Source organism: Schistocerca serialis, chromosome 4, assembly GCF_023864345.2.
Source record: "Schistocerca serialis cubense isolate TAMUIC-IGC-003099 chromosome 4, iqSchSeri2.2, whole genome shotgun sequence".
NCBI lineage: Eukaryota > Metazoa > Arthropoda > Insecta > Orthoptera > Acrididae > Schistocerca > Schistocerca serialis.
In genome coordinates this window covers 171,320,984-171,348,404 of record NC_064641.1, presented here as the reverse complement: position 1 = coordinate 171,348,404, position 27,421 = coordinate 171,320,984, and the positions used below count along the sequence as shown (strand labels likewise).

Sequence of the window (27,421 nt, the reverse complement as noted above, 5' to 3'; positions counted from 1 at the left end):
GAATTAATGTTGAGTATTGAAAACGAGTGATGTGAAGCGACCTTTAGAAGTTCTTCTTTATGTCTAATATTTGTGGGCCTGTTTCGCAATTCACAGTGATTTTCTCAATTTTTAGCCTAAAGTAAGGTTTAATACATTGCCAATCCTATGAAACACTACAGTATCTTTCATAGTGATAACTGTTTCAGAAGAAATAACACACTAAAAGAACAATTGTCTTCTGTCGCTACAGGTGTCAACTTGCGTTTGCAAGTTTGAATGCATATGGAAGATTATCTAGAAGTTAGTACCTTCGACCATAGCAATATCTATGGTCGAAGGTTACTACCAACGAGTTAAAATTTGGTTACTACACGTAAGCTGGTCTTTGGAAAATGCTCCTTTTTGTCATGACTGAAGATCTTTGAAACCCAAAAGTTGTATCGTTGACTCAAGCATGTACCAATGAAGAAGGATAGCGTGATGTTTGATTGTTAGTACAGTGTTGTGTTAAAATACGTTGACATGAGCAGTATTGAAGTGTATGTCACTTATCTAGAGAAAGAAGGCCCATTTTTGAAACTATGGGTGCAACTCAACAGGTCAAGTGCTATGTTCGTGGAAAAACTTATACGCCAGTACACGGATCAGTTCGAAAGAGGCCTCTTCGTAACTCATCCTTCAGCTCTTATAGTCGGTGGCATCTGTTGTGCGAAATACGTCGATGGAGTTTACTACAGGGCACGAATAATCAGCCTCGCAAACGTGTCAGAAGGCGAGATTTATGTACAGTTTTGCGATTTTGGAAATAAAGAAGTGGTTCCAGTTAGTAATATTAGAAATGTGCAGGTGCGTGCTGGTGATCCGCAACCACCTTTGGTTGCAGTTCCGGACCAGGCTACGGAATTTTATCTCGCTGGTGTACTGCCACCTCAAAGAGGAGAGTGGGAAGATTCTACAGTTGAGCATATAAGACAAAAACTTGGCTATGAAGAGTTTCAGGGCGTTATTGTTGGAGAAACTGCTAGAAGAAAGATAATGGCATTGTACTCTTCTGGAGGTATAGATATTTCACAGGTTCTGATTCAGGAAGGTTTGGCGGTTTCTATTACACCCAGTGCGCAACAGATGATCAGTCAAAGTTTGCATACTTCTCAGTCTGTAACACACAAAGTTAATGCACCCACAGCCCCTTGGCAGACTTTCACTCCCCCGCCGTCTATAAACCGTGTTGCCAATATTAGGCCCAATCCAGCATACCAAGTTGAAACAATGCGGGCTGCCAGAACCAATGTCAATATGAAGAAAAACCCTGTGCAACAGGGCAGTGGAAGAGTCTTTGGAGTACCTGTTTTGGAAGTTAACTCAGAGCATTTGGTATATGTATCATTTGTGGACGATGGCCCTCTTGCATTTTCTGTCCAGTTAAAGGCTTTTGAAGATCAGCTTGCCAGCATGTCGAATGAAATAAATGACAATCCTCCACAGCCAATGCTGAAGCCATTGCTCCCAGGTTCAGTGTGTTTAGGTAGATTTTCTGAAGATCATTTACTTTGTCGTGCTGTTGTCATGAGTGTAATGGATGACAGGTGTATGATATATTATGTAGATTTTGGGAATTCAGAAGTTCTTCCTTATTCAGAAATATACGAAATTCCAGACAAATACATGAATCTAAAGTCTATGGCACTTAGATATTCTCTTGCAGGGATAAGGGATATTCCTTTAAATGATGATCTCAAAGATGAATTCAAGAAAATAGTGCTAGATAAGTTATTAAAGATGAAGGTAGTTAATCCAGAAGGTCCACCTGTGAAGCAATATTGTGAGTTGTATGTTGATGGTAAAAGTGTTAAAGACTTGCTACTTGAAAAACTAAGAGTTCAGCAACTGTCTAAGGGGTACAAAAAAATGGCGCTACCTGCTGTGGGCTTAGTTGAGAATGTTTATGTTTCTTATGTTGAATCAGTTTCAAGTTTTTATGTTCAGTTGGAAGCCAATGTCAGTGGACTGACAAATATTATGAATTATTTGGCTTCATATTGCAACAGAACCCAAGTTCAAGGATTTTCTCCTGCTCAGTTGCAAGTTGGTATGCCATGTTGTGCATTGTTTGCAAATGATGGCCGTTGGTATCGTGCAAAAATTAAGAGTATTGAATCTAATATGGTGCATGTTTTTTATGTGGATTACGGTAATTCTGATACTGTGCCCATTAGCTCTCTGTGCAAAATTGAACCAACACTTCTAAGCCAGCCTCCTGAGCAGGCCATCCACTGTATACTTAATGGTTATGAACACCGTGGTGCTGAAGATGATCTTTCGGCAACATTTGAACTTGCTGTGATAGAAAAGTTGCTGTCAATGAAGGTCTTGAAACACGTTCCAGGTGGCATAGTGGTTGATATTTATGACACCACCGTTCAGCCAGTGAAGAATATATCTGATTTGCTGACTGTAGCACAAACAAAGGCAGAAACAGCCGCAGCTCCTGCTGAATTGGACAGTGGTAAGATATGTGCTTGTATGTATATGTCTGACTTGGAAGTCCCGTATTTTATAAAATATCATTTGTAAAAAGTGTGACTGCATTAAATTGCTCATGCATGGATGTTCTATCCTACCTCTGCTAGCTAGGAAAAGTGTTAAAAGTAAGTTTCTTCTTATCAATCTGTTGTGTATAAATTTTGTAATGTTAGTATTTAATATCGCTGCTGTTGTGAACTTTATCACTGGTATCTTGGGAAGAATACAGGCGAAGTATACGTTCATGAAGTGTGACTTGTATGTAAATGGGATCTACAGTATTGTTCTTTGTGCTGTATATTTTAACTTGGCTATGGTTGTGTACCTTGTTTACAATATCTCATTCAGTTTTTGTTAATGATAGCTTCGAGGGATTATGGAAGTGTCCGGTTCCACCCGTCTGCTTTGACCCATGACATGACCAGTATGGCGGAAATGGCTATTCTAAGCGTCTCAAAATATGGCGCCTATGATGTCACTACATACACATGGCAACAAACATGAAAATACATATAAATAAGACAGTAACATCTCACTCCGAAAATACAATGAAACTAACGGGACAAATGTGAAAAATTGGGAGTTCTAGAGAGGGGACAAACTAAATGTAACAGTAAAAAAAAAAAAAAAAAAAACACCACGATCCCAAAACACACAAAATGATGACAAAAATTTTTTTTTAATTTTATGAATCGACACTTCCCTTAACCTATATAGGTCAACCCCAGCTGACGATACCAAAACGCCAACGCCTACAGCAAATACTAAGGAAATTGGAATCAGACATTTCCCTTCACCACAGCTGACGATACCAAAACACGGATACCTACATATAAAACTAAGAAAATAGGAATCTGTCATTTTCCTTGACTAGTATAGGTCAACCATAACTATTGATACGAAAAAACTAACACCTACAACTACGGAAAACAAAACACACACACACAGGGCACTATCAAACACAAGAAGACCTCTACAAACACAACCAACTCTTAAACTCCGGGCTGTAATGACGTCACATACCACAACACCATTATGTAATGGGTCAAAGTAGGTGGGTGGAATCTGACACTTCTGTTGACCCACCTTGGATACTTTTTTAAAACCTTGATTTATTTTTTTAGTCAACAGTTGTGTGACTAGATTGATGCTGTATTCCGTCTTTTCTGTCTTATACTAATACAACTGTTGCATTCACCATCTTGTATACTAGTCTTGATTTGCCCCTATTATATTTGTGCCCTCTAACACTTCTTCCATGATACTAAATCAAGTAGGTGCTATTCTTAGACAGTATAGTAGATGGACCATTATCGTGTCTCTTCTAGGTGTTTCCATTGGCTTCTATTCTCATCTTCACTACTCTGTTTTGTTTTCAACATAATTTTTAACTATCTTCGATGGCACTGCATCTAGTGTCTCTCTCTCTCTCTCTCTCTCTCTCTCTCTCTCTCTCTCTCTCTCTCTCCCCCCCCCCCCCCCCCACCTCCCTCCTCCCCTTTCTCCGTTTTTATTTATTTTATTGTTTTTAACAACTCTACTCCAGATGTGCACTGTCAGGAACTTACTCCTCAGTACCATATCAATATGTGATATCAGAAAACTGTTTGATTAAAGAAGGCTTTCTACATCTGTGTCAGTCTACTTCTAATATCTTCCTTGCTTCAGCCGCCACCTTATACTGACTTTCCTGTACAAGGAAATTTTTTTGCATCTTCCACTACTGTGATTCCCAGGGCATTACAGGAGCATCAGATTACATCCATCTGCTTTGACCCATGGCATCATCAATGCGGCAGAAGCAGCTTCTTCCAGTGTACACAAAATGATGACAATGACATCACTAAGTACACATACTAACAAATGCAAACAAAAGTAAAAAGACACAAAAGTGTTACTTCTGATGTTTTGCTAACAAATTTATCAGTGAGTTAGGTAGAAGTACAGTCTTCCTGTGCTCTCTGTTGCCCTGTTTCTGTTTTAACAATATTTCGAATTGTTTTAATTTTATTATCAGAGGTGCTAATCTCAGACATGATGCACATACTTCTCAAATTTTTAATAACTTTTCTTAAATTATGTTTCACTCTTTTCTGAGGGAAACTGTTTTCAACTATTCTCAAAGAGATCTCATGAAAGAGGTTAAATTTTAAATTAGCATCAGGTTCCCTGTACACCTCATCACACTAACTGTTGCAAGTTTTCCCTAAAATTTGCAATTTTCAAATTGTTAATTGAATCCACTATTTTGGAGGATTGTTTGCATTGCTGTATGAAGCTATGTCATATACTGTAACTAGCTGTGCACCATGATCAGACAGGCCATTCTTAACACAAAAAGTTTTTATTTGAATAAATTTATCTTGGTCTGTAAAAACATTATCTATCAGTATGCTGCTTTACTATACCACCTGAATAGGAAATTCAATAACTGATGTCAAATTGAAAGAACCACATGCATGTTCTTCTGTACATTGCTCTACACAAAACTTTTTAGTTCCTAAATTTTTTACACTATCGTAAATTTTAACGTTATGGCAACTCCTCTCTGCATAGTGTCTTAACTTATATGTGCTGAAAGTTTATGTCCACCTACCTTTACCTTTTCGATATCTGTGACTGTATGATGTTCAGACAGGCGTATTGCACCTATTCCGCCTGCAGTTTCTAAATCTTCTAAACAAACAAGAAGCTCATCTACTTTGCTTTATAATTATCTGATATTCTGATGTGATGTAGTAATGTTATTTTTCACTGTGCTTTTATGAGAATCTTGTAACTTACTAACATTATTTTTCATTGTACTTATATGAGAATCTTGTGATATTTTAACATGTCTAGTACTTGCCTAGAGGATCTATCCCATTATGAGCTGTTCTACTGGATACGCATCTGTTCAGCTCATGGTGAACTATACTTTTCAATTTGAGCCATAGCACTATGTGCTCTGCCCCTGTTCTGGAAGTTTCAAGTTCCTCATTGAGATATGACACTACTGGTTTTTCAGTTAACTTACAGAACATGTAAATCATTCTGCTTGTTTTGGTTGTCCTTGGTATTTTGCTAATCACTGTTACCACAACTACATCAGGGTCACTGATTCCAGTTTCGATTTGGAAATTATCAGAGGGTTCAGCTCTATTCATTGCTATTAGATTAAATATATTTCCCTCATGAGTGAGATTCCTAATTATCTGTACCAGGTAGTTTTCAGAGAAGGCATTTAGCAACATTTCGCAGGATGTCTTATCACACTCACCACTAACAGAACTGTAATTTTCCCAATTGATCATTGGATGATTAAAATGTCCACTGATGACTACAGTATGATTGGGGAACTTACTTAAAGTTGCTTAAATTGTATTCTGTTTAGTGTTATGGAGAGCAAATTAGTACAGCTTGGTTTAATTTGTATGGTAAGCAAGAGTGATCAGGTCTCTCTATTTCATATTAATCTATGTTATTTGTGTATTGTGGTGGCATTTATTTTTCTAACAGCAGTTACATGGAACGAAACAAAAGTAAACAAAAAAATGGAACAAAAATGAGCTCAGAAAGATTGCGCATCTCATTCTCTGTAAGTCACGCAGTAATTGTAAATGTGGTGAGGGTAGAGGAGTGTATTATTTCATCAGTGCGGACTTCTCCAGAACAACAGTTGGTTGCCCATATCTCTCTGAAACAATATTTTCTGCAGAAGTATGCATTTGCACAATATTTTAAATTGGATAATGGGAAATTTGAAGGACAGGATAAATATTGTTAGACTGAGTTAATACTCTGTACAGCTCTCATTAAACTAAATAAATGCAAAATAATGTTACTACATGCTTATGACTGTACTAAACCATTATCATCTGCTTTTCCTCACTCTATATTTATCAAGGAGAAATGACATAAATTTGAAGGCATACCATTATATTTTTCCACTACATGCGTTTCAGGACTTGTGTGTTCTCTGCACCTTTCTCATCTATAAAAAGATATTAAGGTATTCATTTTCTGCTTCACTTTCTTCTGTTCGCATTTTCAGCAATTTCTTGCCAATGTAATTGTGTGTGTTAAGTATTTTATGCTGTGGATCTTAGGATCCATGAAGCACTTGTGGGATCTATGCTCTTCTATCAACAGAAGTATGCTATTGTCCGGCCACTCCATCACCAGGGAAAAAACTATTAAAAAAAAACAACCACCACTCACATGTGAAAAATAGCATACTACTGCAAATCAAGTGTACTTTATCTCCCTGGAGCTAGTGCCAGGCTGGAGAGGGCCCAAAGTTTCCTCGATGGTCCACTCTAAAACCGACAACCAGCGAAGTGCTTCAGTGAACACCTGCAAATGTGACCAGTGCATGACCAATAGCCATTTGTGCATGCATGCCTAGTGTTTTAACACCAGAGAGAATTCTCTATGGGGCATTTGCTTGTCTTCACTTCAGTGGAAAGAGGCTTTAATGAGCATTATTTGGGGACCTGCAGGAACTCGGCAGCGTAAAGCTTGCTCAGGCAACCTGGGCTCTCTGGGTGGACTTTGTTGAGGAAAGGCTAGTACAGTCCCTACCAGTAATCAAGTAATCATCACATTGGATTAATATCTTTATTGGGAAATATTTTGAAACAATTCGTTAACTGTCAATTGTCTGGAGTACAGAAAACTGTGATTTCGTGGATACCACTCCACTCTGGTTAATCTACCCAGTTGTAGGCAGCTGTACAGGGAACCTTCCTCCATAAACACGCTTTGAGTGTCTTTTTTTATTTTGAGAGGAAAACCTGTGAGAGAACTTGAACACTTTTTCCTTCTCACAATGTCCTTCTGAGCTAATGCTGTTTGCATTGTAGAATCAGATAGGCCCTGTCAGTTCCTCATGATAATAGTGTACCCCAAGAAAATGTACACAACTCTCTTTTTGCCATAACAACCAACAACATTATGCAGTATTACAGACCAATGTCCCTAACATCTTTTTTTCTGCATAATCCTTGACCACATTCTCATTTTGAATGAAGTAAATTTTCTTGAGACCTAGAATCTTGTGTCCACGAATCACCCCCCTGCCCTGCGGGTCCAGGGCTTGAAATAGGCCCAAGGTATTCCCGCCTGTCATGAGAGACAACTAAAAGGAGTCTCTCACATTTCGGCCTTTATGTGATGGTCCCATGTAGGGTTTGACCTCCATTTTTCAAAATTTTCCCAAAGAGCGAGCCAATTGCGAAAGGGCCCCTTACATGGTGCATCATGCATTGAGATCTTTAGCCGATTTTCTTGTCATCGCATTGCAGTCCTGCTTCTTCTCCATCTTTTGAGTGAGGACACCTTCCTAGGTGTGTTTTCCACCATGCACTGTGCAGTGTTACTTTCTGTGCGGATAATGACCATGGACGTCTTTGCACCTCATATCCAGCATGGTAACCAGTCAGTTGTGGTGGGACAACACAGGGATCACTCTGCTGATGCCTGTGCCGTTAACTCCCCACATATGCCAAGGAGTAGATGCCTGTCACCCTGGGGCATCGGGACTCCTGGCAATGGCCATCCTGCCAGGTAGTCTTTGCTACGGCTGGGTGGCACCCGTGGGGAGGGTCAGAGTGGGTGGCATCAGGGCAGATGACACGCCATGAAGCGTAGTACGTCATCTCTTGCTGGTGGTCTGCTGCCAGCAGTCTGTAAATGGACAAAGTCTAATTTTAGTGCTAAGAAATATGACCCCAAGTCGTTCCCCTCCATGGCCACACCATGGGAGGAACGCCAGGCTACGTATGGCATTGAAGCTTATTCACCCTGGTACCTTGTATTTATGAGAGTTGATGGAGAATCTTTTATGTCCATGAAGCCTCAGTTTTTTTGGAGCATTTGGAGGACAAGTTTGGGAAGGTGGAGGGATTGTCCAGAGTGCACTCTGGGTCAGTTTTGATGAAAACAGCATCCTCTGCCCAGTCACGGGCATTACTCGCTTGTGGCAAGTTGGGGGATGTTTCTGTTACCATCGCACCCCATAAGAGCTTGAATATAGTCCAGGGTGTTACATTCCACAGGGGCCTTTTTTTTGCAGTCTGGTGACGAGCTGCATGCCACTTTAGCCAATTTGGAGCGGCGAGGTGTTAAATTCGTCTGGCGCGTCCATCGAGGGGCCAAGGGATAACCAGATTGCCACCAGAGCCTCCATCTTGGCCTTCGAGGATGACACATTGCCTGAGAAGGTCAAGGTGATGGTCTACCGCTGTGACGTCAAGCCATATATCCCTCCCCTGACGCGGTGCTTTAAGTGCTGAAAGTTTGGCCATATGTCTTACCGCTGTTCTTCCAGCCCTACCTGTCAAGATTGTGGATGTCTATCACATCCCAATACTCCACGTGCCTCGCCTCCCATCTGTGTCAACTGTGGAGAGCATCATTCACCTTGCTCACCAGATTACAGGATTTTACTGAAAGAGAGGAAAATCATGGAATATAAGACCCTGGACTGACTGACCTACACTGAGGCTAAGAGGAAATTTGAGTGCCTACATCCTGTGGCTATGATTTCTTATGCCGCCGCTACAAGAACAGTTGTCGCCCCATCAGTTCCTCGCATTCCAGTCGCCTCTCTGAACCAGAAGATTGCACCTGCCCCCTTGATGGTGGGGGTCACTTCCCTCCCTGTTGTTCCCACACCACCTACTTCGGGAGCAACCCCCCCCCCCCCCCCTCCCCCCAACCATCGTGGATATCAGTTCCCACTTTTGAGCTGGAGAAGCATAATCTTCTTTGGCTCCTGTCGCTAGGAAGGGGTCCCTTGGGTCACTCCTTTCCCAGGCTTCTGCTAGTGGGAAAGATGACACCTGCCATTGGCTGAAGAGCCCTAAAGCAGCTGGTCGTAGGGCTTCATGCTCGTCCACAATCCAGGCGAATGAATCAGTCAAGTCCTCCCAGCCAGGGAAACCCAAGGAGCAGCGAGAGAAATCCAAAACAAAGGTCCCCAAGAGTGAGGGAATTGCGGCAAGACCAAGGGGCTTGTGGTGGCACCTGCACCACCCCTACCTACAAGCTCGGCATCTGCAGATGAGGTGGAGATTCTGGTGTCTGCTGAGGACCTAGATCTCGCCGGACCCTCAGACACAATGGATATAGACTGCTGAGATAAAAGTCGTTAGCAGCAGGTGACCCTGAGGTGTAAACTGCCTCATTGAGTTCCATGCCTTCTCAGTCTCACGATGCTGTCATCCTCCAGTGGAATTGCGGCTGAGCTATGGCAACTGTTAAGCTTTATACTTGCTTTCTGCATTGCCCTCCAGGAAACCTGGTTTCCAGCAATGTAGATCCCTGCCCTCCGCAGCTATAATGGATATTACAGGAACCGTAGTGTCTATAATTGAGTTTCAGGTGGAGTTTTCATTTATGTCCTAAACTCAGTCTGTAGTGAAACTGTGCCCCTCAAACCCCTCTTCAAGCTGTGGCTGTCAGAATACGGACGACGCAGGAAATTACTGTCTGCAATGTATATCTTCCTGCAGCTGCACTGATTGATCAGCTCCCTAAATCTCCTTACTTTTGGGAGATTTTAATGCCCATAACCCCTTTCTGGTGTGACACCATGCTTACTTGCCAAGGCAGAGATTTCGAAACTCTACTATCTCTGTTCGACATCTGCCTCTTAAATACTGGGGCCGCCACACATTTCAGTCATGCTCGAGGTAGTTACTCGGCCATTGATTTATCAATTTGCAGCCCAGGACTTTACCCATCTATCCACTGGAGAGAAAATGACGACCTGTGTGGTAGTGACCACTTCCCCATCTTCCTGTCACTGCCCCGGCATCAGGCCCAGGGATGCCTGCTCAGATGGGCATTAAACAAGGCGGACTGGGAAACTTTCATCCCTGATGTCACTGTTGACTCTCCCCCACGTGGTAACATAAATGTGATGATTGAGCAGGTGACTACCACAATCGTTTCTACAGCAGAAAATGCGATCCCTCGCTCTTTAGGGTGCCCCCAGGGTAAAACAGTCCCTTGGTGGTCGCCGGAAGTCGCTGAGGGAATTACAGAGTGTCGGCGAGCTCTTCAGCGACATAAGCAGCACCCTTCCCTACAGCATCTGATAGCCTTTAAGTGGCTCTGTGCCCGTGTACGCTGGCTTATAAAACGACAGAAACGGGAATGTTGCGAGAGGTACGTGTCGACCATTGGTGCCACACATCACCTTTCCAAGTCTGGACGAAGATCAGATGTCTTTTTGGATACAAGATCCCGACAGGTGTCCCTGGCGTTACCACCCAATGGCATGCTATGTAGTGATGCAAATGCGATTGCCGAGCACTTTGCTGAGCTCTATGCTCGAGCCTCTGCATCAGAGAACTACCCCCCAGCCTTTTGCACACTCAAATGGCGGATGGAAAGGAAAGTCCTCTCGTTCACTACCTGCCACAATGAACTCTTTTTTTTTTTTTTTTTTTTGGTCATCAGTCTACTGACTGGTTTGATGCGGCCCGCCACGAATTCCTTTCCTGTGCTAACCTCTTCATCTCAGAGTAGCACTTGCAACCTACGTCCTCAATTATTTGCTTGACGTATTCCAATCTCTGTCTTCCTCTACAGTTTTTGCCCTCTACATCTCCCTTTAGTACCATGGAAGTCATTCCCTCATGTCTTAGCAGATGTCCTATCATCCTGTCCCGTCTCCTTATCAGTGTTTTCCACATATTCCTTTCCTCTCCGATTCTGCGTAGAACCTCCTCATTCCTTACCTTATCAGTCCACCTAATTTTCAACCTTCGTCTATAGCACCACATCTCAAATGCTTCGATTCTCTTCTGTTCTGGTTTTCCCACAGTCCATGTTTCACTACCATACAATGCTGTACTCCAGACGTACATCCTCAGAAATTTCTTCCTCAAATTAAGGCCGGTATTTGATATTAGTAGACTTCTCTTGGCCAGAAATGCCTTTTTTGCCATAGCGAGTTTGCTTTTGATGTCCTCCTTGCTCCGTCCGTCATTGGTTATTTTACTGCCTAGGTAGCAGAATTCCTTAACTTCATTGACTTCGTGACCATCAATCCTGATGTTAAGTTTCTCACTGTTCTCATTTCTACTACTTCTCATTACTTTCGTCTTTCTCCGATTTACTCTCAAATCATACTGTGTACTCGTTAGACTGTTCATTCCATTCACCAGATCATTTTATTCTTCTTCACTTTCACTCAGGATAACAATGTCATCAGCGAATCGTATCATTGATATCCTTTCACCTTGTATTTTAATTCCACTCCTGAACCTTTCTTTTATTTCCATCATTGCTTCCTCAGATTGAAGAGTAGGGGCGAAAGGCTACAGCCTTGTCTTACACCCTTCTTAATACGAGCACTTCGTTCTTGATCGTCCACTCTTATTATTCCCTCTTGGTTGTTGTACATATTGTATATGACCCGTCTCTCCCTATAGCTTACCCCCTACAGTTTTCAGAATCTCGAACAGCTTGCACCATTTTATATTGTCGAACGCTTTTCCCAGGTCGACAGATCCTATGAAAGTGTCTTGATTTTTCTTTAGCCTTGCTTCCATTATTAGCCGTAACGTCAGAATTGCCTCTCTCATCCCTTTACTTTTCCTAAAGCCAAACTGATCATCACCTAGCGCATTCTCAATTTTCTTTTCCATTCTTCTGTATATTATTCTTGTAAGCAGCTTCGATGCATGAGCTGTTATGCTGATTGTGCGATAATTCTCGCACTTGTCTGCTCTTGCCGTCTTCGGAATTGTGTGGATGATGCTTTTCCGAAAGTCAGATGGTATATCGCCAGACTCATATATTCTACACACCAACGTGAATAGTCATTTTGTTGCCACTTCCCCCAATGATTTTAGAAATTCTGATGGAATGTTATCTATCCCTTCTGCCTTATTTGACCGTAAGTCCTCCAAAGCTCTTTTAAATTCCGATTCTAATACTGGATCCCCTATCTCTTCTAAATCGACTCCTGTTTCTTCTTCTATCACATCAGACAAATCTTCACCCTCATAGAGGCTTTCAATGTATTCTTTCCACCTATCTGCTCTCTCCTCTGCATTTAACAGTGAACCCTATAACGCCCCATTTACGGAGTGGGAGCTCCTCAGTACACTTGCACATTGCCCCGCCACAGTTCCTGGGGCAGATCCTATCCACAGTTGGATGATTGAACATCTCGTCTGACTACAAGCGCCACCTCCTCATAATCTTCAACCGGATCTGGTGCAATGCCACCTTTCCTTCGCAATGGCGGGAGAGCGTCATCATTCCAGTGGTCAAACCTGGTCAAAACCCACTTGATGTGGGTAGCTATCGACCTATCAGCATCGCCAATGTCCTTTGTAAGCTGCTGGAACATATGGTGTGTTGGAGGTATGGTTGGGTCCTGGAGTCACGTGGCCTATTGGCTCCATGTTAGGGCAGCCTCTGCTGTGGTCACTCTACCACTGATAATCTTGTGTTCCTCAAGTCTGCCACCCGAACAGCCTTTTCCAGACACCAACACCTAGATGCCATCTTTTTTTATGTATGCAAAGTGTATGACACCACCTGGCGACATCATATCTTTGCCACATTATATGGGTGGGGTCTCAGGGGCCTGCTCCAGATATTTATCCAGAATTTCCTCCCGCTTCGTACTTTCCGTTTCCAAATTGGTGCCTCCCATAGTCCGTCCCCCCCCCCCCCCTCCTCCCCCCGCATATACAGAAGAATGGTGTCTCGCAGAGCTCTGTATTGAGTGTATCCCTATTTTTAGTGGCCATTAACGGTGTAGTAGCAGCTGTAGGGCTGTCCGTCTCACCCTCTCTGATGCAGACGACTTCTGCATTTCGTACTGCTCCACCAGTACTGGTGTTGCTGAGCAGCATGTACAGGGAGCCACCCACAAGGCGCAGTCATGGGCTCTCGCCCATGGCTTCCAGATTTCGCCCGTGAAGTCAGATGTCATGAACTTCTGTCGGTGTCGTACCGTTCATCCGGAACCAGAACTTTACCTTCATGATGATCCATTCACTGTAGTGGAGACATACCGATTCTTAGGACTGGTTTTCGACCCCTGATTGACTTGGCTACCTCACCTTCGTCAGCTTAAGCGGAAGTGCTGGCAGCACCTCAGTGCCCTCCGCTGTATGAGCAACACCAATTTGGGTGCAGATTTCTCTACGCTGCAGCAGTTCTATGAAACCCTTGCTCAATCCCTCCTTGACTATGGGAATCAGGTTTATGGTTCAGTGGCGCCCTCAGCGTTGTGTGTACTCGACCCACTGCATGACTGTGGCATTTGCTTAGCGATAGGAGCTTTTAGAACAAGTCCAGTGAGCTGTGTCCTGTTGGATGCCGGAGTCCCTCCATTGCAGATCTGACATGCACAACTGCTCGCCAGTTCCATTGCACACATTTGTAGTTCTCTTGAGCATCTGAATTACCGTATCTTTTTTTCCACCCGCAGTAGTTCATCTCCCGCATTAGTGGCCCAGGTCAGGGCTAACGATTGCGGTTCGCGTGCGATCCCTTCTGTCTGAACTGGAGTCCTTCTCTTTACTACCTCCCATCCAGGTCCGTCCGCATACACCTCCATGGTGTACAGCTAGGCCGCAGATTCATCTGGACCTTTCGCATGACTTTAAGGACTCAGTTACTCCTGCCACTCTCCGCTGTCACTTCCTCTCGATTCTTGAAGTGTTCTGGGGCTCTGAAGTGGTTTACACCGACAGCTCGATGGCTGATGGTCAACTTTGCTTCACCTACGTTCACAGTGGCCATTTTGAACAGCATTCCTTGCCCAATGACTGCAGTGTATTCACTGCAGAGCTGTTGGCCATCTGTCATGCACTTTAGTATATCAGTTCATGCCCCGGGGAATTGTTTCTTCTGTGTACTGGCTCCTTGAGCAGCCTACAAGCTATCGGCCAGTGATACCCTCACCATCCTTGGGTAGCATCCATCCGGGAGTCCACCTATGCCCTGGACTGGTCCCATCGTTCAGCGGTGTTTGTGGTGACCATGGAACACGTTCGCATCCCAGGCAACGGCGCCCGGTTAGCACTGGCCCATATTCTGATACACTGTCCCACAGTCAATGCCCAGCGCGAGATCTTGAGTTACTGGACTCGTTGCCGCTAATTTTAAGTGACATCATCTCATCAGCTGGTTTAGTTTTACGTTTTATTCTTGAGGGTGGGTTTTATCATTTGATCTAAGTTTTAGCGCAAGTCCTTTGTCCCTCTGTGTCCTCCACCCTAGGGTGTAGGTTTTAATGTGTTGCAGAGTGGCTGGCTTCTCCTTTTTATTCTCATGGTCAGCCACCCATGGTAATCTGCTTTGTTGTTTTAATCTCTTCATGCCGTTTCTTGTGTTTCTGTGGTTTTCTTGTCGTCTTTTGTCCATTTATATGTTTGTTGCCCTTCATCGTTCTTGTGATTTTTTATTTCATTCCGTTTTGAGTTGTCAGTCTTGTTTGTTTTATTCTCACACATGTGGCATTGTTTTATTCTGAAAAAGGGACTGATGACCTTGTAGTTTGGTCCCTTTCCCCCCTCTTTTAATTCCAACCAACCACAAATCAGCATGGTTTTAGACAGCATCGATTATGCAAAACTCAGTGTGCCCTTTTCTCACACAATATACTGTGAAATATGGATGCAGAGCAGAAGGCAGATTGCTTATTTCTAGATTTCCGGAATGTGTTTGATATGGTGCCCCACTGCAGTCTGTTAAAGAAGGTACTTGCGTATGGAATAGGTTCACAGTGTTTGAGCGACTCGAAGACTTCTTAAGTTGTTGCATCCAGTACAGTGTCCTCAACAGTGTGTGTTCATCAGAGGCAAGGATGTAGTAAGAAATGCCACAGGGAATTGTGATAGAACCACTATTATTCTCTATATACACAAATGATTTGGTGGACTAGGTGGGCAGCAATTTGCTGATGTTTGCTGATGAGTTGAGTTGAATGACTTAGAGGATACAAGACGACTTAGACATAATTTCCAGTTGGTGTGATGAATGACAGCTGGCTCTAAATTAGAAAAATGTAAGTTAATGTGTATGAGTAGGAAACACAAACCCATACTGTTTGGACACAGCGTTGGTAGTGTCCTGCTTGATACAGTCAAGTCGTTTAAATATCTTGGCGTAATGTTGCAAAGTGATACGAAATGGAATGAGCATTTAAGGATTGTGGTAGCGAAGGTGAATGGTTGAGTTCAGTTTATTGGGAGAATTTTGGAAACAGTGATTCATCTGTTAGGAAACTGCATGTAGGATGCTAATGCGACCTATTCTTGGTTACTGCTGGAGTCTTGGGATCTGTACCAGGTTGGATCAAAGGAAGACATTGAAGCAATTCAGAGGCAGGCTGCCAGGTTTGTTACTGGTAGGTTTAAACAACATGCAAGTTTACAGAAATGGTTCAGAAACTCAAATGGGAATCCCTGGAGGGAAGGCGACTTTTTTTGAGGAACACTGTGTTAAGAAAATTTAGAGAGCCTGCATTTGAAGCTGACTGAGGAACTACTCGACCTCCGTCAACATACATTGCGTGTAAGGACAACGAAGATAGCATATGAGAAATTAGGGCTCATACGGGGCGTATAGACAAGTCGTTTTTCCCTTACTTTATTTGCAAGTGGAATAGGAAAGGCAATTACTACTAGTGATACAGGGTGCCTTCCGCCATACTCTGTACGATGGATTGTGGAGTATCTATGCAGGTGTGGATGTAGATGTAGAAAAGTGCAGGCCAGTGTTTCTTATTTGTAAATGATTTATCAGTTTTCTTGTCCCACCAACTCAGCTTGACATTATGTCGAATTAAATTGGCGAAGGGGAAAAAAATCTGGTTTTAAATAATCATAAAATAAACAAAACAAATTATTATACAGAGTTTTTTTTGGTGCTGTCGTTTTATTTTACCTGAACTCTCATGAACAGCATGACTTTGACTTTTAATAAAGCAGTTATATTTATGATCTAAATGTATTCGAATTTCACGTTTCAGGGAGTTGATCCCATCCTGAACCTTACCAAACTAATGTGGGAAGTACACAGGTCTACTCTTCTGCAGTTTTTCAAAGTCCCAACTTCAATACAGTTGCGTATACATATCTACAAGGCAGACTTATCTAAAGATAAAAATTTTGAACATAGCTGCTCTTCAGCAACAGTGGATGCAAATGAATGATACGAGAAAATCAGCCAACTAGTTGCAGGTATAAATGTTTATTAACAACCCTTGAACATGCTTTCAACAGTTTTAAAATTGTATTCTTCAGAAGTACATAGACAAAGTGAGGAAATTTTTTCACATCATCGTTAAAATACACTGAGTGAATACACTAAGCAGATTCAGAAGGATGTAGGTTGCGGTAGGTACTGGGAGATGAAGAGGCTTGCACAGGATAGAGTAGTGTGGAGAGCTGCATCAAACCAGTCTCAGGACTGAAGACAACAACAACAACAACATCGTTAAAAAGAATTATCAAGGTGTAAAGGATGTACAAAACCACTGGATAGAAATGTAATAAACAAAAATTACTTCCATGTAAAATCACATACTGGTGGTGACAAATTTCAGAGCAACCAGCTCATGTCAATCAACATGGTTACATATGCCATCATTAAAACCAAATTAGAGCCATGAAAAAACATTCCCATTGGAGCTGGGCAAAGTATAAAGTCTTCACATTAAAATGTATGTGGAGATGTTCCCACAGATGAGACATTAAATATTATCAAGAAAAACTTACAGCAAAATAGGAAATTTTCTGAAATACAAATTGCTGAACTAATAAGTTTATTACAAGTCAGTCTCAAACATAATTATTTCACCTTCAATGGCAAAATGTATGTACACCCATATGACTTAGCCCTCTTGCTGGAGTCCTTGCTGACATTTTCATAAATTCTTGCCTCTGATCACAACCACCGAGAACTAGATTTGTTGTTTAGCACTTTCAACATGTTTCGTGATAATATTTAAAGTGTTGAGCTTAATTTTCTTGGTCTCACAATTTCAGTAGTAGGTAATAATTTTAGCTTTAATGTTTTCAGCAAGCCCACATATTTGGATAATATTACTCTAGCTGATTGTGCCCAACCCCTTGCACGCAAGTTTGCATTGTTCCGTGCTGCTACTGACTAAATCATCAAAAAGAAAACTTCCCTAAACTGCTCCACATTACAGTGAAATACATCCAGTGCCACCAATGTGATAAATGGTAAACGAATTTCTTTTCCTTTCCTAGGAGATGTAACTTATAGGAAAAAACACTTATTAGTGAGTAAATACAAATCTAATGTAACTTTCTTCACTGACAATAGCTTAAAGAAAAATCTTGTGCATGCAGTCAACAATGTTAATGGTCCCTTTTCGAATTCAGGTGTTTATGAAATGAATTGTAATAATTGCCCTTGTTACTATATATGGTAGGTCATTCTGTCAGGGCAATTGAAGTAAGACTTTTTTTTTAAGGTCATCAGTCTTCTGAATGGTTTGATGTGGCTCACCATGAATTTCACAGTAGCAGTGGCAACTTATGTCCTCAATTATTTGCTGGATGTATTATAACCTCTATCTTCCTCTTCAGTTTTTACTCTCTACGGAACTGTCTGGTACAATGGAAGTTACTCCCTTATGATGTAACATGCGTCCTATCACCCTGTCCCTCCTCATCAATGTATTCCAAATATTCCTTTCCTCGTCGATTCTGCGGAGAACCTCCTCATTCATTACCTCTTCAGTCCAGCTAATTTTCAACAGTCTTCTGTAGCATCACATCTCAAATACTTCAATTCTCTTCTGTTCCAGTTTTCCCACAGTCCGTGTTTCACTATCATCCAATACTGTCCCCCAAATGTACATTCTCAGAAATTTCTTCCACAAATTAAGGCCTAAGGTCTATGTTTGATACTCTTGCCCAGGAGTGCCCTTTTTGCCAGTGCTAGTCTAATTTGTATGTTGTCTTTGCACCGTCCACCGTGTGTTATTGTACTGCCTAGGTAGCAAAATTCCTTAACTTTTGTCTTCTCTGATTTTGATGTTAAGTTTCTACCTATTATTTCTACTACTTCACATTACTTCTGTATTACTTTGATTTACTCTCATACTGTATTCTGTACACATTCGGTTGTTCATTCCATTCAGCAGCTCCTGTAATTCTTCTTCATTTTCACTGAGGATAACAATGTCATCAGTGAATCTTATAATTAATATCCTTTCACCATGAATTTTAATCCCAGTCTTGAACCTTTCAATTTATAGATTGAACAGTAGTGATGAAATCCTACATGTGTATCGTACACCCATTTTAATCCAAGCTCTTCGTTCTTGGTCTTCCAATCTTATTACTCCCTCTTGTACATATTGTATATTACCTGTCTTTCCCTGTAGCTTACTCCTGTTCTTCTCAGAATTTTGAACATCTTGCACCCTTTTTACCTTGTCGAACTCTGTTTCCAAGTCAGCAAATCCTATGAGCATTTCTTGATTTTTCTTTAGTCTTGCTTCTGTTATCGATGCAATGTCAGAACTGCTAATCTGGTGCATTTAATTGAAGCTAAACTGATGGTCCTCTAGCTGTTCCTCAATTTTCTTTTCCATTCTTCTGTGTATTATTCTTGTCAGCAACTTGGATGCTTGAGCTGTTAAGCTGATTATGTGATAATTCTCACTCTTGTCACCAAGCGAGGTAGCACAGTGGGTAGCACACTGGACTTGCGTCTGGGAGGACTACGGTTCGTGATTTAGGTTTTCTGTGATTTTCCTAAATTGATTGAGGCGAATGCCAGGATGATTCTTTTGAAAGGGCACAGCTGTTTTCATTCCTAATCTTTGACACAGTCCGAGCTTGCACTTTGTCTCTAATGGCCTCAGTATCGAAGGGACACTAAATCCAATCTTCCTCCCTTCTTTCCCTTTGCCTTTGCCGGAACTTGCTGCCTTGATAATTGTGTGGATGGTGTTTTTCGAAAAGTCTGATGGTGTATCGCCAGTTTCATACATTCTACATATCAATATGAATTGTCGTTTTGTTGCCACTTCCCCCAATGATTTTAGAAATTCTGATGGAAAGTTATCTGTCCCTTCTACCTTACTTGATCTTAAGTTGTATAAAACTCTTTTAATTTCTGATTCTAATACTGGATCCCCTGTCTCATGCCTTTTGACTCCCATTTCTTTTTCTATCACATCGTCTTCTGATTCTAATATTGGATCCCCTGTCTCATACATTTTGACTCCCATTCCGTTTTCTATCACATCGTCAGACAAGTCCTCTGCCTCATAGAGGTCTTCTATGTACCCCCACCCCTATTAGCACATTCCAATCCCCCATGACTTAGATTTTCGTCTCCCTTTACTTGCTGAATCACCTGTTCGTATCCTCAAGTACTTTCTCTATATCTTCATCCTTTCCTAACAACGTCAACATGTATACCTGAACTATTGTTCTCAGTGTTGGTTTGCTGTCGATTCTGATGAGAATAACACTGTTCACAGTAACTTACTCTCTGCCCTACTTTCCTGTTCGCAATGAATTCTACTGCCGTTGTACCATTTTCTGCTGCTGTAAGGTGTAAAGAACATTTACTAAGAAAGAAAGTTGGTAATATGCACCACTCCACATTTGATGAACATTTATTAATTACTAATAATTCCCCTAAAGAACAAGGAGAAACCTTAATTTTGTGTAAGGAGGTTAAAGAATGGAAATTAGACTTTCATGAAAACTGGAAACTTTTAAAAATGCAATCAGTAGAGATGGTAACATGTTAAATGATCATGTGCAGCTTGCAAGTTGGCAGTTTTTTTGAAGGCTTTAAGCTGGTACTTCAGACTGATTAAGGTAGTTACAGGTTGTTGGTGGCCTCTGCTTTCATTCTCATCAAATTTCTATTTTTTTGTGTAAAAATTTTATTTAATTCTGTTTATCCTCCATTTTACGACAATAATTAAAGCTTCCTCTCATCCTTCATGCTTCCCGTCTCCTTCCATTTTTCTACCAAAAATTTCACAATGTATTGATCGTTAGTTTACACTTCATCTGTTTGCTGTGCGCATTTGCCTCTACGTAGGTATGTCACCTACCATTGTTTCCTATTTCGTGCACTACAACTACTTTGTGAGTTGGCGCGTGACACCAGCCACATACATGCTGTTTCACTGCCTTTTAATTCAATGTACATGCTAATGTGAAGGCTTTTATGCTTAGCCCAGCTGATGATCACATATATTGTATTACTCGACATGAGCTGCTTTACTCTGAAATTTGTTGTTGCCAGTATGTGATTTTATTTGTCAGTAATGTTTTGTTTATTATATTTTTATCCAGTGGTTTTGTAAATCCTTTACGCCTTGATAATTCTTTTTAACTATGATGTAAAAAAAAAAAAAAAAATCCCTGCTAGGTCTGTGTACTTCTGAAGAAGACAATTTTACAATTGTTGAAACCGTGGTCAGGGTTTGTAAATAAACATTTATACTTGCAACAAGTTGGCTGATTTTCTCAAATCATTCATTTATTTAAAGATGTAAGACCCTATTGAAACTGAGAGCATTAGGCTGGCTGCTGGAGCCAACCAAACCAGTCGGATACCCTGCCTGTGTGCTGACACTGGCAGACTACCACTTTCTGCAATGTCGTATCTGCTCAAGATGAAGTGTGATCTGAAGTGCCTGTTGCTACCACAAAGATGTAGATATGCAACAAAATCACATATCTGCCCTTTACCTGCTTTCTAGGATCTGAGCATGAGAATGCTTTGTGGGATTAGAAGTAGCAGATGCCATATCTCCATATAGGAAATGTAGCAGGTTGCTAAATGGCTAGTTAAAAGATAGTATTTATTTTTAGAACTGACAGAACACATGAAACAAGGTACCTCTCATAACATTTTAACTGTATTTTACACAAACTTTTTGATTTTAATGTTCTATGTACTGATGGTTCCATCCTAATGTTCTCAAAGCAAACACTTAAGGATGACTTTTAATGAGATGATTCAGAACCTTTCTTTCTATCAGTGAACATTTCATTTCACCTTGGAACTTTCCAGAATTCCCTAACTACCCAGTAAATTTTATTTCACAGGGACTTCCCAATTTTCGAGACCAATTGCCACCCTGGCTGAATATTCAGTGCTTGCAATTGAAAACACTCTGTAGACTATATTTGAAGAAATTGTGTTTTGTTTGATAGCAAGAAGAAAGCGCTCATATTTTCTAAGGAAGTGCCATCCGTACTATGTGATGACAATACAAGCGTTGCAGAAGTATTGAAGTTTTGTGATGAGCAGCACCTGCTCACTAAGCTATTAAAGGCTGATTTTGTGTAACTCAGTGACTGTCTCATCCATTTTTAGGATTCTGTATGTCAGTTAGTAAAAATGGAACCCTTATTGGATCACTTGGTTTTCTGTCTGTCTGTCTGTTCAAAACCCTATTTCTCAGGAACTTGTACACATATCAAATTGAAATTAATGTCACATATGAAGGTCTGTGGTCCCTTGTTGATGTAAAAAAGGGAAGCTTCCAAATCATTGTAATCGTAAGACAATGCCATTTTTGGGACATATTTTTATATTTGCAAACCCACTCATCAAAAGCAGCGGGGTTCTTGCTGTTGACTTAGAACCATGACATTTGTCAAGAAGCTAAGTTTCACACTACAAGCAGAGGGAAAACATTGCAATATTGCTGATTTGCAGTTATATCATATGAAAAGAATTCTTTTGTCATTTGTTGTCAGATTATCTATCTGTCTGTCTGTTAAGTTCCCTTTTTTCACAGTAGTGGGTAGACATATCAGGTTGAAATCTGTGTGACGTGCTAAGGCCTATTGTTTCTTGGTGGTATAAAAGTCTAGCCTTTTAAGTCAGTGCAACCAAAAGATAAGGCTATTTACATCACATGTTTTCACACTTGCAAACTCACTCATCGAAACCTATGGGGTACTTCTCATAGACCTACAATCATGAAATTTACCAAGAAGTAGGGTTTCATAGCACAACCAAAGGAGAAAAAAATGTTAATTTGTATTTAAGGATACAGAGTACTTATAAATGATGAAAAATGAAAATTTTTTATGACTTTATTAAATTCTATAATCTTTCCTGATTATACTGATATATATGTTACAGGGTTTCAAATGAAAAATGACCTATATATACGAAATTTTATAGTTACGGTCATGTATGCCGCAATGTCCCCTTTATTTACTTTACAGAAACTAGTATTATTTCAAAAAGAACTGTTAACTTTCTGTTTCCTATGATTGTACGTCTGATACATTACATGTGTTGGTCACAGTGCAGGTTTCTAATGTCTAAATGATTGTCTTTGCTAGTATTGACTTTTGTTTCGCTGGAGCAATTTGTTCATGTGTTACTGAATGTTTGTTGCCCAAGTGCTGCATATATTTGTGGAAGTACATATGCTTTAGTGTATGCAATAAATACAAACTATGACACGCATCAAGAAATTCAATAAAAGGAAATTTCGTGGTAACCAGTTCACAAACAAAGCAAGGCACACTGTTGAAAGCAACCAATGTATCAGTTCTTCAGGGAAGAAACTCCCACATGGCACGCCTCCAGGTGATTCAAATTTTTGTGTTGACAATGACGCTGTTTGTAGTGGATTTGTTGTTCTTGATGTGAGCATCTTATCTCCTTTGAGAAAGGAAGTCGCGAAATGTAAACAATGTGATGGTGTGGGCTGTCTGGAAATAAATGAACAACAAAGTAGCAGGAAGGGTTTAGCATCAAAATTATTTCTGTGTAGATCGTGCAATAAATCTACCTCAAAAATGACTTCGAACATTGTGCATAATTCGTATGACGTGAATTTGAAGTTAGTGTATGCAACACGTGCAATAGGAAAAGGGAAACGGCTGCTCAAATGTTTTGTGGTTTGATGGACCTTCCTCCTCCTCCCAGTAGGTTTAGCAAGTACATAAACATACTTTTAGGTGCCTTTACGGGTTGTGTCTAAAGCATCTATGAACCGTGCAGTAGAGGAAACTGTAAATATTAGTGGAACCTGTTGCACTTCATGGGACATGGCAGTGTTGACGACATCGTTTCGTAAATGGTGTTATAAGTGCCACTTCTCGGAGGGTGGAGAAGTTATTGATGTTATCTAAGTTGTTGTTTATCTAAGTACTGAGACACACCTGCCATGTAACACTGAAGGACATATTGAACATCAGTGTACTAAGAATTATGATGGTTACAGTGGAGGTATGGAATGTGATGGAGCTCTAAAACTATTTCAGATGTCGGTGCCCATTTATAACGTTAGATATACGAAGTACCTAGGCGATGGGGACTCTAAAGCTTTCAATAAAGGCAATGAGTTCAGTGTTTATGGTGATACCTTGGTCACAAAACTGGAGTGCTGTGGACATGTACAAAAGAGGATGGGTGCAAGATTGAGGAAGCTACGAAGAGAAATGAAAGGAAAGTTGCCGTCTGGCCGAGGCAAATTGACAGAAACTGAAATAGACCTCCTTCATAGTTATTATGGACTGGCCGTTAGACAAACTGCACCTCTGAATGATGTTACAGCAATGAGAAAAGTGTATAGGCCACCTATTTTCATAAGTTGACCACAGATGACCATCCTGTTCACGTACTTTGCCCTAATGCAGCAGATTCTTGGTGTGGTTACCAAAAAGCAAAAGAAAGTGGCCAAATATACCATCATAAGCATTCTCTTCCGGAGCCTGTTATGAATGAAATAAAACCAATTTTTAGAGACCTGAGTGACCCTGTTTTTCTTAGTAAATGTCTTCAAGGGGGCACTCAGAATAAAAATGAAAGTTTCAACCATTGCTTATGGGAAAGATTACCCAAAAATGTTTTTGTAGGACTAAATACATTAAAAGTTGGTGTACTAGATGCAGTGATACGTTTCAGTGATGGAGTGATAGGAAGGTTGGAAGACCTGAGAAATTTAGGCATAAAATGTGGCTCTAATATGGAAGATCAGTTGTTAGCGTGTGGCAGACAACAGGCGCATGTAGCTGAAAGATCTGCTCTAAGTTACCAAAGATGCAAGAAATGCTAAAAGGAATGCTAAGAGGAAGCTTGAAGATGAAGAAATGCTGCAGGATGAAAATGCTTCAGGAATGTTGTGAGGCAGAGTTTAATTGGACTTGTATCTTCATTCACAATTTCCCGCGAGTTGTATTTTTCAGAATTCAGGTACAAATATTTCCTAAAGTTTATAAAGTGTTGCTCTTAATTTTTTTCTGTAACTTGCAATAGTCCGTACTTATGTAGTAGACCCAAGCTTTATTGCAGAATCAACTAAATTATAGAAAAAATATTTTTATTAGGAAAAGAATTATAAAAATTAAAATGTAAGACGTCATTTTTTGTCGTTGTAATATACATAATAGGTGGAATTAAATAGGTCTAGTACCTCAGCCATCATGTTATGCATATCTGATAAAAATTTGGTCTCCTTCAAATGTTTAACATTGGATTAAATGGTACCTCAATTTGAGGAAGCATTTTGGAAAAAAAAAGTGCACAAATTTTTTTGTATTTTTTAAAATAATCCTAAGCAGGTTCAAAAATATTCAAAATACATCTAATTTGTTTAGAAAGTGTGCTGCGTTACCTGATATCAACCATAAGTTTGTAAAACATATACATTATAAACAGTGCCTGAATGAAATAGGTGTTGATTTTTACATAATGTTGAGCCGAAAAAGTACCCTGTATCCGTAATCACACAAATTTTTTTGACAGTATTATGAAAAAAAAAGATTGCTACATACCATGTAGCAGAGATGATGTCTTGCACAACAGAAAGTTTGTCAAACAAGTAAGCTTTTGGCCAAAAGGGCCTTTATCTGAATTACACACACACACACACACACACACACACACACACACACACACACACACACACACACACACACACAGGTATTTCTGTCTTTTGTGATGAGGCTTCAGATTTCAAATTAAAACATTCCCAAAAGTCTTGAAATCCCTGGAACTGGTACCTTGCCTGTATCAATGTTAATAATAGGCTAAAATCTTATAGATCCTCAGTTCCCAGTATGAATAAACTGTCTACATACATAACTGTGTACAGGACCCTCTCTACACGAATCCTATTTGACGCTGTCCAATTTTTTATCAAGTGATCAGTCAATCACATTAATCTGTGCTACTATTTTATCTTTTCTCACTTCTTAGCTTCTTACCTCCATTCACTACGAATTTTATTTACTAGTAATTAACATATGTTTGAACATGCAGTCAAACCTAAATAACACCAAGATTTTAAATAGTGGATATTAATCTGATTTTGTACATAACCAGCCACATTTACTCTTGTATGGTGTCAACATTTTTGAAATTGGACTTGCTCTATAAATACTCATTCATATGTCCCTCTCAAACACACATTGCTGTTATTTTCTGTGTTAATAGTATGTACTCTGTTTAATTAATCTTCAGCATTCATAACATGACTCTATAATCAGTGCGTGGTTTCACAATGATGCAGTGGAATAATGGAAATGGAATGAGGAAAGGTGACAACTTAAACATACAGTTGAGATTTTAAGTGCTTAATAGGCACACAAACTAGACTAGAAGCATTGCTATGCATTAAGCCTCTTAACAGCTAACTACTAAAGGAAACACACACACACACACACACACACACACACACACACACACACACACACACGGGCCAGGGATGTGGTACTCATGTGGGTGTCAGTAAGGGAATTGCATGTGGCACACATCAATGTGGAGGAATGGACTGCGAGGACGAAATAGAACCGAGGAAGAGTGATATTGTGAGGTGTGAATGTAGAAAAAGTGAAGTGGGTACATGGGGTCAGGGACGATGGATGGAGGATAGGGCTGGTGTAGATTGAGGCCAGAAGGATTATGGAATCAAAGGATTTGTTGTAAGGACAGTTCCTATATATGTAATTCAGAGTAGCTTTTATGGTTTGTGAAGCAGCCATTGAAATTCAGCATGTTGTGTTCAACAGTGTATTTTGGCACAGGATGGTCAGCTGCACTCGTTGCCACAATGGGGTGTGGTATTTCATTGAATGGATAGCTAGTTCGTGATGATGCTCAAATAAAAGACTGCAAAATTTACCTCGGAGATGGTGTATGAGGTGCTTTCACAGAAAACCCTGTCTCTGATAGGGTGGGATGTTGTAGAATATGCCTGTGACAGGACTGGAGTGGTTGGTGTGTAGCTGCATAGGACAGGTGATTCCAGCCTCATGGCATATTCTGTCCTGTCAGGCCACTCAGTGCCTCAACTGTTGGTGATTTGTTACCTTTATACACCTTCCATTAATCTTCTAATAGTACTAGAACAGGTCCTGTTATCGGTGAGATAGGAGGGTCAGTTCTCCCCGCATGGCTGGCCCAAATGGGCAGTCTCACTATTCTTCCAAGCATTGGTAGTGCCACATTATTTGGAACACTGTTACGCATGTATATGGAACATCATACAGTAAGATTGCTTGTGAAGAAGAATCACTGTGTTTGTTTCAATAAGTGTGTATACTCGTGTTCAGCAAAAGGTCATTGATAGCTATGCTGTTGAGTGCACTACAGTCAACATCATTATAACATTTAAGAACAAAAGTGACCTCTTATTACTCACAACTTTAGCCTACACCTGCCAGAAATGAGCAAAGTATGCAACTTTGAAAATATTTGGACCTCCTCCTGGCAAAATTCAAGGTGCTGGCAAGCAATGAAAAAATGTTAAAAGCAAATTGGAAGCAGTTCTTCTTGACAATGCCTTCTGCTCTATAGATGAATTACCAACTACATAATGTATGTGTGTGACCGAGTTACAGTTATCAGATTTTATTGTAGTTTACAATTAAAGTGAAATCCAGTTATGTAAACGGTTACTATATAGCTATATTTT

General features: G+C 40.5%; 1 protein-coding gene across 6 annotated transcripts in view; it reads left to right on the top strand.

The window, feature by feature from the left end:
- The first annotated feature begins 449 nt into the window (after positions 1–449).
- LOC126473292 (maternal protein tudor-like) overlaps positions 450–27,421 on the top strand; it is a 211,816-nt gene continuing 184,844 nt past the window's right edge. For 3 of the 6 annotated variants that reach the window (XM_050100253.1, XM_050100255.1, XM_050100254.1), the window contains exon 1: positions 451–2,488. In XM_050100253.1, coding sequence (XP_049956210.1) covers positions 505–2,488 — 1,984 coding nt within the window. In that variant the 5' untranslated portion in view covers positions 451–504. Of the gene's footprint in view, positions 2,489–27,421 lie in introns of all 6 variants that reach the window. The other 3 variants (XM_050100252.1, XM_050100251.1, XM_050100257.1) reach the window with 2 other exon arrangements.